The 12,628-nt window shown below is 43.7% G+C and overlaps 2 protein-coding genes across 2 annotated transcripts; both read right to left on the bottom strand.

Annotated features, from left to right (window-relative positions):
- Positions 1-5,962: 5,962 nt before the first annotated feature.
- On the bottom strand, positions 5,963-7,728 carry LOC146970130 (tripartite motif-containing protein 16-like). Its single transcript, XM_085804929.1, has one exon. The coding sequence runs from the start codon at positions 7,726-7,728 to the stop codon at positions 6,019-6,021; it is 1,710 nt and encodes a 569-aa protein (XP_085661055.1). The 3' UTR covers positions 5,963-6,018.
- Positions 7,729-10,001: 2,273 nt separating this feature from the next.
- On the bottom strand, positions 10,002-12,237 carry LOC146970129 (tripartite motif-containing protein 16-like). The gene has a single exon (XM_085804933.1). It carries the CDS (start codon positions 12,229-12,231, stop codon positions 10,546-10,548), a length of 1,686 nt encoding a protein of 561 aa, XP_085661059.1. The 5' UTR covers positions 12,232-12,237; the 3' UTR covers positions 10,002-10,545.
- Positions 12,238-12,628: the final 391 nt, after the last annotated feature.

Genomic DNA, 12,628 nt, shown 5'->3' with positions numbered 1-12,628 from the left:
TAGCGTTCAACACCATCATAGAGAAGCTCACCACAGCTCCTGTTCTCGGGTTCGCTGATCCCAAGGTGCCGTACGTCCTCCACACCGACGCCAGTACGACGGGCCTTGGGGCAGCCTTATACCAAGAACAAGATGGCCACATGCGAGTGATCGCGTACGCTAGCAGGGGCCTGTCGCGCAGCGAGTCAAGATACCCGGCGCACAAGCTAGAATTCCTAGCTTTAAAGTGGGCTGTTGTCGAAAAATTTAGTGATTACCTGTATGGTAACCAATTCACTGTCATAACCGACAGTAACCCCCTGACATACGTCCTTACCAGTGCCAAACTGGACGCCACCAGTTACAGATGGCTGGCAGCCCTCTCAACATTCACCTTCACGCTCCAATACCGGCCAGGTAAACTGAACTGTGATGCGGACGGTCTTTCTAGGAGGCCACACGGAGAGCTCTCGAATGACCTGAAGTCCCAGAAAGAACAGGAGCGCATCGATCAGTTCACACGAACACATTTGGCTGAACTTGAGGGTGGTGTGAGCCAAGACATCGTGCACGCCATCTGTGAGAGGCATCTTGTTTGCGGCACACCAGATGATCGTGGAGACAGCGATGGAGGCATGGCGCTGGTGCAATCCCTAGCAACCTCTCCTGAAGCCCTGCCGGACAGTTTTGTGGTCGAGCATGGTGACTTACCTGGTCTCCCTCATCTGTCCGAGGTTGAAATCAGAGATGTGCAGCGAGCTGACCCCTGTCTCCGAGAGGTAATAGCTCAAATCGAAAGTGGAGAAAAATTACCTCCAACGGTCAGAAAAGAACTTCCCGACATTCCCTTCCTTTTAAGGGAGCGGAATCGTCTCGAAATGCAAAATGAAGTACTGTACAGAAGACGTCAAGATAATGGCAGAGTGACATATCAACTTGTCTTACCTGAGGAGCTCCGGACGGTTGTTCTTCAGAGTCTTCACAATGATATGGGCCACCTAGGTACCGAACGTACCTTGGATTTGGTACGGACCAGATTTTTCTGGCCAAAGATGGCGGCTGATGTCGAAAGAAAAATCAAGACCTGCGAACGGTGCATCCGCAGAAAAGCACAACCAGAAAAGGCCGCACCGCTGGTGAACATAACATCCACCAGGCCTTTAGAGCTTGTTTGTATGGACTTCTTGTCTGTGGAGCCTGACAGAAGCAATACGAAGGATATTCTGGTGATAACGGATCATTTTACGAAGTATGCAGTTGCCATACCAACGCCAAATCAGAAAGCTCAGACCGTCGCCAGGTGCCTTTGGGACAACTTCATGGTCCATTATGGAATCCCGGAGCGATTGCATAGCGACCAAGGACCTGACTTCGAGTCACGGACAATCAAAGAGCTCTGCAAAATTGCTGGAATCCGTAAAATCCGTACGACACCCTATCATCCCAGAGGGAATCCAGTCGAACGTTTCAATAGAACGTTGCTGAGCATGCTGGGAACACTCGACAACAAAGACAAATCACAGTGGCGAAACTTTGTGAAACCTCTCGTACACGCGTACAACTGTACGAAGAATGATGTAACAGGGTTCACACCGTATGAACTTATGTTCGGTCGTCAACCGAGGCTACCTGTCGATCTAGCCTTCGGGTTACCCTTGAAGGACGGTGAGTTCAAGTCCCACTCACAGTACGTTCAAAGACTAAAATCTCATCTGGAAGAGAGTTACAAGATAGCCACTCAAAACGCAGCAAAGACAGCAGCGAGGAACAAAGCAAGATTCGACAGCCGTGTCACTGCTTCTAAGTTGGAGGCAGGCGACAGGGTGTTGGTGAGAGCTGTCCGCCTGCGCGGCAAACACAAGCTTGCCGATAAGTGGGAGACGGATGTCTATGTGGTGGTGAAGCAAGCCGGAGATCTCCCAGTCTACACCCTCAGACCAGAGAACAAGGAAGGCCCCTTGCGAACCCTTCACAGAGACCTCGTACTTCCCTGTGGTTCTCTTCCACTGAGTATTGAAAGGCCAGATTTGCCAAAACCCCGCAAACCACGAACACGAAAGTCTGTTGAACAGTCTGAAGATGTACAAGATCAGTGCGACTCTGAGGATGACATTCCATACGAGTGGTTCAGAGAGCAGCCTGATAAAGAAATCACAAGATTCACAACTGTCTATGAAGTTCCTAGACCAAACATCCACCTTGAGACCCCTTCGCCAAAGAATGAGGGGAGGAACCTATCCGAACACTTACCTGTTGACGCTCCAGTTGGTGAAGAACACTTACCTGATGACGCTCCAGTCGGTGAAGACCACCTACCTGTTGATGCTCAAACGAATGACGATCACTTACCTGACAATCCATGTGGCGATGTATGCAGCACCGAAGCAGGAGACCTACCTGAAGTTCTACCTGTTGCTTCGTCTCGCACAGAACCTGAAAAAGAAGTAAAGACTACAGACCCATCAAGTGAATACTTACCTACCAATGTCCCTGGATCCGCCGGAGATGTTCCTGCTGGAAAGGATGTCCCTGTTGGAAGAAAGGAAAGAGAGAGTAATAATGGCTCAGGAGATTCCAGTGATACTGTGCGACGTTCAACCAGAAACAGAGAGAGGCCTGAACGGCTGCACTATTCACGTCTTGGCAGTCCACTCGTATCCATTGTTCAATCTCTGTTTCAAGGCCTGAGCACCGCACTTACCGAAGTGCTATTGGAAGCCGAACAGACTAACCTGAACTCATCCTTCAACCTGTTATCGGACAACAGTTCCCATGCACAGAGGCGTGCATAGATTCAAGAGGGGAGGGTGTAACCCAGGTTAAAAATGTGTATTAAAAGTATTTTATTGTGTATAAAAAACAGACATAATTGAGTTAAAAGCAGTAAATTAGTTCATTGTATATCTAAAACCAAGATGTTTGAACTAAAAACAGTGAAATTCATAGTGGATAAATCAATTAATTAAATATAATGTTTTGTTATTGATTAAAATACCAATATTCACTTAAAAAGAAGAACAGAACTGTAATAGCAAAAGTTATGTGGAGTTTTAGTTTGAAAGAGCTGGTCGGAAGACGATCTTTTCATCCAATCGGAGGAGAAGCTCCCTCCCACTGACCCGATCGGAGCAGGTTCACTTCCTCTTGAAGCTGCTGGAAGGAGGAGAGCAAGCCACATTGAACACGAGCCGACACGAGTCACGAAAAACACACTGTGGACGGTGGAAACAATAAAAAACACGGATAAAACACAGAGAAAACTGTTGGAGAAGATCCCCCGGACGACCAGGACCTGCGTGAGTGCAGTTGGAGGAGCCGCTCGGGAGGAGAAAAGCATCGGTGAGCAACCGATTCTAAATGCTAAATGCTAAATCGCTAATGCTAATAGCGGAACGAGCTAACCGTTAGCATACGAGCTAATGTCGGAGCGCTAGCTCCCTGTGCTAATTAGCTTCAGTGCAGACACACTAGATACATTCATGCTGAAGCATTTATCCGATATTTTAAAGGTTGCATATGTGATGTTTATTTTCTCTTTTGTTTACTGTTTCTATGCACACTGAGCTGTATTTTGTGTGTGTTTAGCACTTTATTTCTGAACTTTAAGCACATTTAGCCACAGTTTAACAACTGTGCACATTATATAATTTATTTTCTTAAAGGCTAATGATGTTTGTGTGAATATTACCATGTAAAGAGCACAGAATATGTGATATTGGGTTTTTGGAAGGTTATTTCAATAATATGAGTAACATAATATGATGAATGACATAATTTGATTATTCGAATGTTGTTTATTTTATTACTGATAATTGTAATGTCATATTACAACAGTAATTCAGTACAAATAATTATTCTCTATTGAAGTAGAGTTTAAGTGTAGATTTAACATGATTTATTTTCTATAAGTCATTGAGAGTTTAGAAAATGACAATGAATGCTCTGATCCTACTTATCGTAGGTCAGGTTTTTTTCGTTGGATACCATTGAGATACGGACCTACCTGGAAGTTGGAGCCAGTTGATGTTGATGGCGAGCCAGACCCCGGAGAATCCTGAGAAACCGACGTCGTGGAATCTGAATCCTTTTGCACCAGTACACACACACACACCACCCACACCCAAGTGAGGTGGGACTGATATTTCACCTATACGGTGATAAGTGACTGAACTGAACACTAGAAATTAAAGCAGCTGCAGAACTTTATTTTATTTTATTTTTTATTTTTCATACTTACCCGGGTAAGAGTTGTAATTAATGTGTTATTAATGTGGTCTTCCCATCCTGGTAATAAAAAGGGAAGCATATTGTTTCTTAAAGAGAATACACTGTGTTGTGTCGTTCCTGTGCATCGGTTGGTCAATCCTGGGCTCCGTAGTCGACCTTAGAGCTTCTGATGACTTTTTGGCCTATTATATCTAAATCCTATCCTTACTTTAAAGGGTTACACGTGTTACAGACTCGTCAGGGCTTCCTTTTTTTAAGGTCCTTTTAATAGTTTTTAAATGTCTTAACGGCCTTGCGCCCTCTTATTTATCTGACCTGCTTTTACCATATCAACCCTCACGGACCCTGAGGTCCTCCGGCACCGGCCTTTTATCCATACCAAAACCCAGAACCAAAACCCATGGTGAGGCGGCATTTAGCTATTATGGCCCCCACCTGTGGAACAGCCTGCCGGAGAGCCTCAGGACCGCAGAGACTGTTGATATTTTTAAGGGAAGGTTAAAAACACACCTTTTTAGTCAGGCTTTTAACTAGATCTTAAATTCTTCTTATGGTTCTATCTTATTTTTCTGCTTCTATCTTGCTTTTAAAGATGTTATTAACCTTAAATAATTTTACTTGTTTTACTTATTTTATTTATTATCTTACATATTTTTATCTTTTTAAACTGTTTATTCTATTAACTAATTTTTTCAATGTTTTTATCCTATCTTATGTTTTTAGTTTTAGCTTTAACTCCAGTGTTTCCTCAGGGGGGTCCTCCACGCTTGGAGCTGTGTCTGGGCTGCCGCTGGGGGCGCTGTCCCTGGGTCCCTTCGGCTCGGCTGGCTGTGGTCTGTCGGGGTCGGGGGGCCTGGGCGCTGGTGCCCCCTGTGGCACGGCCTGCCACTCCTCCCAGTGTGGACGGCCCCAAAGATAGCGCTTCCTCAATCCTCAGTGTCATGCCATGTCTCCCTAGTGTCAGTAGTGAGAGAGTGTGTGTGTGTGTGTGTGTGTGTGTGTGTGTGTGTGTGTGTGTGTGTGTGTGTGTGTGTGTGTGTGTGTGTGTGTGTGTGTGTGTGTGTGTGTGTGTGTGTGTGTGTGTGTGTAGGTGTGTGTGTGTGTGTGTGTGTGTGCAGTATGGGGTGTGGGAGGGAGGGGTTTTTACTTGTAATTTGTTTTTCTGTTTCTATTTTTCTGTGTGTAAAGCACTTTGTGTTGCATTCCCATGTATGAAAGGTGCTCTATAAATAAAGATTGATTGATTGATTGATTGATTCCTCACCAACGAGCGGCTCCCGGAGGAGAAGTAGGTGAGTTGAGTTGCATCTCCTTGCTAAAGAAAACAGGCAAAGCTAGCAGATGTTTGACAACTCGTACTACGTGCTGGGACCCTGTGTGTACTATTGATGACATTTGGTGCAGTTCTGAGCATTATTTTGGGCAAATGGTGGCGTTTTGGTTGCGGTCAGACAGTGGATCCGGACAGCGCCGTGTGTGGCGATAATGCGGTATTTGCTGAAGTTGGTGGATCTCGTGAATGTAGCGGTCGGGCAAATTGATCTCTCGAGGGGGGGTCTAACTCGGTGTTACGGTGTGTTTGACCATGGTTTACACTTACGCCGGAATTTCACTTTAAGGCCCAAACAAAAACACACAAACACATCAACACAAATATCCAACAAACATTTAGAGATCAGAGACGTTTCTATTTTTATGTGGAGAAATGTGAGTTTAGGTGAAGAAACATCATCATGAGCAGAGACACAACAGCAATGAGCTTTTAGCAACAAACATGGAGACTAAAGAAAGTGATGAACTAAAATACAGATTTTAACAAACTACGCCTTCAATGATCTTTTTCCATTTGACTTTACACAACTCAGCTGTGGCTCCAACATTGAAAAAGATTCCATGGTGATAAGGACACCAAAATCCAGCATGTAGAGGCTGAGTGAATGTGGTCTGGACTCTGTGGAGGAGAGTCATGGTTTCAGAGACGCTGTAGAAGGACAGAATACCTGCTCTGTGATCCAGGTACACTCCTACTCTGGAGGACTGAGGACCTGAGACTCGAGTCTTGATATTGTTGTGCGAAAATATAAAACTGTTGTTGTGACAACTTAACGACCAAGACTTGTCATTGTGTCCAAATCCACATTCATTTCCTGCTCTGCTGATATTCTTGTATGCGACTGCTACATTAACTCCTCCTCTCCTCTCCACCTCCCAGTAACGATGTCCAGTCAGACTCTCTCTACTCAGGACCTGAGGACATGTAGTGAATCTGTCTGGGTGACTAGGATAAAACTGTTCTTCACTCATTAATATTACTTTTCTGTTTCCCTCAGATAATAACAGACGTGTGTGTGCTGTGTTTGGATCCAGTGTGATTTCCTGTGAATATCTGAAGAAGTCAGCTCTGGTCTTGGGCTCTGGTGGTGACAGTAAAACATCCACTTCAGTCAGTGAGATGTTTGTCCATGTGTCTCTCAGAAGGTCCTGTAGTATGTCTCTGAGCTCTGACACAGCTGCTGTCACATCCTCAAAGTGTCTGAGAGGACGGATATTGATGCTGGATGAGTGTGTAGATTGACTGAGTGCTGACAGTGAGGGGTAGTTGTGTAGAAACTGGGTGTGATCCTCTGTGTGTGACAGCAGCTTCAGCTCAGCGTCTTTCCTCTTCAGCTCAGTGATCTCCTGCTCCAGCTTCTTCTCAAGCTCTTTGACTCCACTCACTTGAGTTTCCTGCTGGGATCTGATCTGCTGCTTCAGCTCAGAGCTTCTTTTCTCCATGAGACGGATCAGCTGAGTGAAGATCTTCTCACTGTCCTCCACTGCTTTATCAGCAGAGCCATTGATGGCCTCCACCTCCTGTTGAAGCACCTTCACATCTTTCTCTCTGAGCTGGATTCTCTGCTGGATGTTTTGTCGACTCAGCTCCAGCTCTCTCTGCCTCTCAGTCCTTTCTGCTGCAGCTGAGACTGTGTTGTGGCCTTTATGTTCATCCACAGAACAGAGATAACAGATAGACTGCTGATCAGTGCGGCAGAACATCTTCATCACCTCATCATGACGAGAGCAGATGTTCTCCTGGAGCTTCTTGGTTGGCTCCACCAGCTTGTGTTTCTTTAATGGAGCTGCTCCATAATGAGGCTGCAGGTGTTTCTCACAGTAGGAGGCTGGACACGTCAGACAGGACTTGACAGCTTTGAGTTTTCTCCCAGTGCAGACATCACAGGCCACATCTTCAGGTCCAGCATAGCAGTGATCAGCAGGAGCAGCTTGGAGTCCAGTCTTCTTCAGCTGCTCCACTAAAGCTGCTAACATGGTGTTTTTCACCAGGTCAGGTTTCGGTATGAAGTCCTTCCTACACTGAGGGCAGCTGTGAATTTTCTTCCCATCCTCTTCATCCCAGTGGTTATTAATACAGTTGAAGCAGTAGCTGTGTCCACAGGGAATAGTCACTGGATCCTTCAGTAGATCCAGACAGATGGAACAAGAGAAGGTCTCCTGGTCCAGATGAACTCCTTTCTGCGCCATTTCACCTCCTCACAGTCTGACTTTCTCTGTCCTCTGAAGGAAAACTCTTCTCTGCTGCTTCTGCTCTTGTTCACCTGCTGTGCACTGACCCGTCATCAAAGACAGGTGCTTATAAGATGAATTTCAATGTGATCAAAACAACCATGTGATCAACTGATCATCCGTCGTAAAAGAAAATCATCCACTAGTCAAACTGCACTATCAGCATGGACTTGGATCATGTGAAATTGTGTTTTACTTCTTTTCAGTGTCCCGTTGTGTGTTTACTGCAACATGTCTCCAGGAGGAAACTCCTCCAGAGCTTCTACAGAGACAACACTGGTCCTCTGTTCTCCACTGAGGATGAAGAGCTGCTGTGCTGAACTCAGCTGTTTCATATTTACCTGATATCAATAAAAAAAAAGGTCTCCGTAGTCTGAGAGTACACACAGTATCTAATCAGCTGATATAAGACAGTATACCTTTGATGATTAACCCATTGGGTGAAAAGCTGTTTGTCTTATGACTCCACATAAAAACACAGTGGTGGCTCCTTGTGGTGTTTAACCTGTAAATGAGTCATTTACCTGGTCACACTCCTCCAATAGGAAGACGTGTGAGGAGACATGTGGACAGGAGCAGGAAGAAGAAGAGGGAAGTGCTGTCAGGCTTTGATTTGTTCCAACAACAGGAGCAGTTTGAGGAAGGCAGGTAGATTTCTCACCTGGAACAAGTGGGATGAAAACAGTTCAGTCAGTCAGTAGTCAGACTCTCTCCTCAGGACCTGTCAGCAGTTTTCAAAGAGTCTGAGTTACTAAAATAACATTTAAACTGTCACCATTTGTTCTTCAGGTTACGCACAGATATTTATTGACAGTGTTTGAGTCTTTATTTCTTCTGTTTTAGGAGGAAAACCTCACATTAGTTTTACATTTCTCCGTCAGTTTTGAATCAGAACCTGAAATAAAGACACATGAAAATAGTTGATTGATTATTCGGTGAAAACAGTTTTATTGATGATGTGAAGCTTCAGTTTGTTCACACATTGATCAGCAACGGTCTGTTCAATGACATTTTAGTAGGGGAGACTGGGGACAGTTGCCACAAGGGACGGTTGCAACAAGCCTTATTTCTCCAATCAGAAACATGCTAGAGTGATGACACTCACACTGCACATTCACAGTTAGACCCTCTACCCACCAATAATAGAAAATACATATTCAGCATCTGCTCCTGCTTGTACTGAGACAAAGTTGTTTTAAGGGTATGAAAGTAGCTTTTTTCATGAGCTGTATTTTTGTCATACTGTCCTGACCTTTTGTATGGATTAATCCAAACCTACCTAGTTTGAATCACTGTTTTGTTGACTATCAAATGACATGGTTAGCATGTGTCAGTGTCATTGTGTCTAGCTAGTACATGATGTTTTGTCATGGCTGACAGGGTGGGGACGGTTGCAACAACTGCCATTTGAATATGGAAGCACTATGCAAATGCAAATGTATAAAATGAATCATTTTTAGCTTAAAATAGGCACAATATATCTATTTTTTTCCTCATGATGAATAGAACAGCCAATTATATTAAACCACGAGAGACTAAGATTTCAAAATAATTCTCCAGATAACTTCCTATAATGAAATATGCAATTTGTAGTTGTATCTTATTCTATGGGACAGACGTAGCCACATATATTTTCCTTTGAAAATTAGAGAAAAGTAAATTTATTTGATGTCATACAGTGAATAAATCATCCAAAAGTAGAGTACATGTTTATAAAAGTTTCTTGTATTGCAAATAGTTCCATTCTTCTTGTCTCACACTGAGCTATTGACTTTTTTTTTTTTACCACTGTTAACCTCTGCACATTGACTCAAGGCCTATGTTCTACGCAAAACAAAACTCCAACTGTTCTCTGATAAATATGACTAAATAACTAAATAATACTATAGAATTATTGTAAGACAATGCATATTTTAGGAATACTTTGCTTATTGAGACAAAAATCAAAAGTTAATTAGTGAAATTTAATGTATGTTTAATATGTTGCAACCGTCCCTGATCCGTGTTGCAACTGTCCCCACGTTTGGGGTCAGTTGCAACGTCTGGATTCTTCCATTCAAATGAATATTGTGATTGATGTGTCATATGTAACCATCTTTAAATGGTATGACTAATTAGCTGACAAATGTATGTTTAATCTATAAAAGTTTGGTGAGCCTAGTCCAAATAGTCTCTGAGTAACTGAGAAAAATGTAAAAAGTGTTGCAACTGTCCCCAGTTTCCCCTAATACATGAATATACATATCAATCAATCATATCCTTATTGATTATTATCATTATATGTACAATTTGATTAAACCTCAAAAAACGTATTAGTGGCCCAACAACATTTGATCTGACAAAAACATCAATGTGATTCTATATTTCTTAGTTTCCACAGTGAGAACACACCTCAGTGATAAAGGAAGGTCTGGTGATTTCTCTGCTGAGGCCCAAACAACAACACAAAAACATTTCAACACAAATATCCAACAAACATTTAGAGCTCAGAGAAGTTTCTATTTTCATGTGGAGAAATGTGAGTTTAAGTAAAGAAACATCATGAGCAGTGATCTCCTCCACGGCTCCAGCTCCACCTCAACAAACTCAAACATCAACACAACAAGAAATGACAAGAGGTCAAAATCCCGCCCACAATGCTTAATGATTGACAGCTGATCTCTGTGCAGTGCAGAGACACAACAGCAATGAGCTTTTAGCAACAAACATGGAGACTAAAGAAAGTGATGAACTAAAATACAGATTTTAACCAACTGCACCTTCAATGATCTTTGTCTATTTCAGTTTACACAACTCAGCTGTGGCTCCACTATTACAACCCCAGTCATCAATTAACCCAAGTCCAGCATGTAGAGGCTGAGTGAATGTGGTCTGGACTCTGTGGAGGAGAGTCATGGTTTCAGAGACGCTGTAGAAGGACAGAATACCTGCTCTGTGATCCAGGTACACTCCTACTCTGGAGGACCGAGGACCTGAGACTGGAGTCTGGATCTTGTTGAACCAAAATGTGAAACTGTTGTTGTTAGACTCTAATGCCCAGGATTTGTCACTGTATCCAAATCTACATTCATTTCCTGCTCTGCTGATATTCTTGTATGCGACTGCTACAGAAACTCCTTCCTCTCCTCTCCACTCCATCTCCCAGTAACAACGTCCAGTCAGACTCTCTCTACTCAGTACTTGATAATATGTAGTGAATCTGTCTGGGTGACTAGAATAAGACTGCTCTTTATTTATTAACATTACTTTTCTGTTTCCCTCAGATAATAACAGCCATGTGTTTGCTGTGTTTGGATCCAGTGTGATTTCCTGTGAATATCTTAAGAAGTCAGCTGTGGTCCTGGGCTCTGGTGGTGACAGTAAAACATCCACTTCAGTCACAGTCAGTGAGATGTTTGTCCATGTGTCTCTCAGAAGGTCCTGTAGTTTGTCTCTGAGCTCTGACACAGCTGCTGTCACATCCTCAAAGTGTCTGAGAGGACGGATATTGATGCTGGATGAGTGTGTAGATGGACTGAGTGCTGACAGTGAGGGGTAGTTGTATAGAAACTGGGTGTGATCCTCTGTGTGTGACAGCAGCTTCAGCTCAGCGTCTTTCTTCTTCAGCTCAGTGATCTCCTGCTCCAGCTTCTTCTGAAGCTCTTTGACTCCACTCACTTGAGTTTCCTGCTGGGATCTGATCTGCTGCTTCAGCTCAGAGCTTCTTTTCTCCATGAGACGGATCAGCTGAGTGAAGATCTTCTCACTGTCCTCCACTGCTTTATCAGCAGAGCCATTGATGGCCTCCACCTCCTGTTGAAGCACCTTCACATCTCTCTCTCTGTCCTGGATTCTCTGATGGATGTTTTGTCGACTCAGCTCCAGCTCTCTCTGCCTCTCAGTCCTTTCTGCTGCAGCTGAGACTGTGTCGTGGCCTTTATGTTCATCCACAGAGCAGAGATAACAGATACACTGCTGATCAGTGCGGCAGAACATCTTCATCACCTCATCATGACCAGAGCAGATGTTCTCCTGGAGCTTCTTGGATGGCTCCACCAGCTTGTGTTTCTTTAATGTAGCTGCTCCATAATGAGGCTGCAGGTGTTTCTCACAGTAGGAAGCCAGACATTGCAGGCAGGACTTGACAGCTTTGAGTTTTCTCCCAGTGCAGACATCACAGGCCACATCTTCAGGTCCAGCATAGCAGTGATCAGCAGGAGCAGCTTGGAGTCCAGTCTTCTTCAGCTGCTCCACTAAAGCTGCTAACATGGTGTTTTTCACCAGGTCAGGCCGCGGTGTGAAGGTCTGCCTACACTGAGGGCAGCTGTAGATTTTCTTCCCATCCTCTTCATCCCAGTGGGTTTTAATACAGTTGAAGCAGTAGCTGTGTCCACAGGGAATAGCCACTGGATCCTTCAGTAGATCCAGACAGATGGAACAAGAGAAGGTCTCCTGGTCCAGATGAACTCCTTTCTGAGCCATTTCACCTGTCAGGAATGACGACTGTCTGAGTGTCACTGCCTTAACTTTAAATCTTAAAAGGGCGGAACAAGGAAATACACCAACTGAAGTCACCTTGCTTTTTCCTAGATTAAAAGAAAGAACGAAGTTTGTCAGGCTTTTCCACATTCCAGTAAAAGAACCAGCAGCCTTGACTTTATTTAGTTTGTATCATTTATTTAGTTTGATTTTATTTAGTTTTCTGATTTCAGAACCTTTTTTAAGACCAATCTTTCATTGATACATTTGTAATATAGGAAAACCCTTTGGGTGAGTTTTGGGAAATTAGGTGGAACTACAAATGATAATCACCAGCTTTAAATGGGTTCCAACTATTCCCATTGTCAAGAAAGCCAATGTCTACCGCTCCACTCTTCTG

Source organism: Trachurus japonicus, chromosome 17 (assembly GCF_045865225.1).
Source record: "Trachurus japonicus isolate A0001 chromosome 17, Traja_1.0".
In the NCBI taxonomy this organism is placed as follows: domain Eukaryota; kingdom Metazoa; phylum Chordata; class Actinopteri; order Carangiformes; family Carangidae; genus Trachurus; species Trachurus japonicus.
Note: the sequence above shows the minus strand (reverse complement) of the source record. Positions and strands in the feature narration are given on the sequence as shown.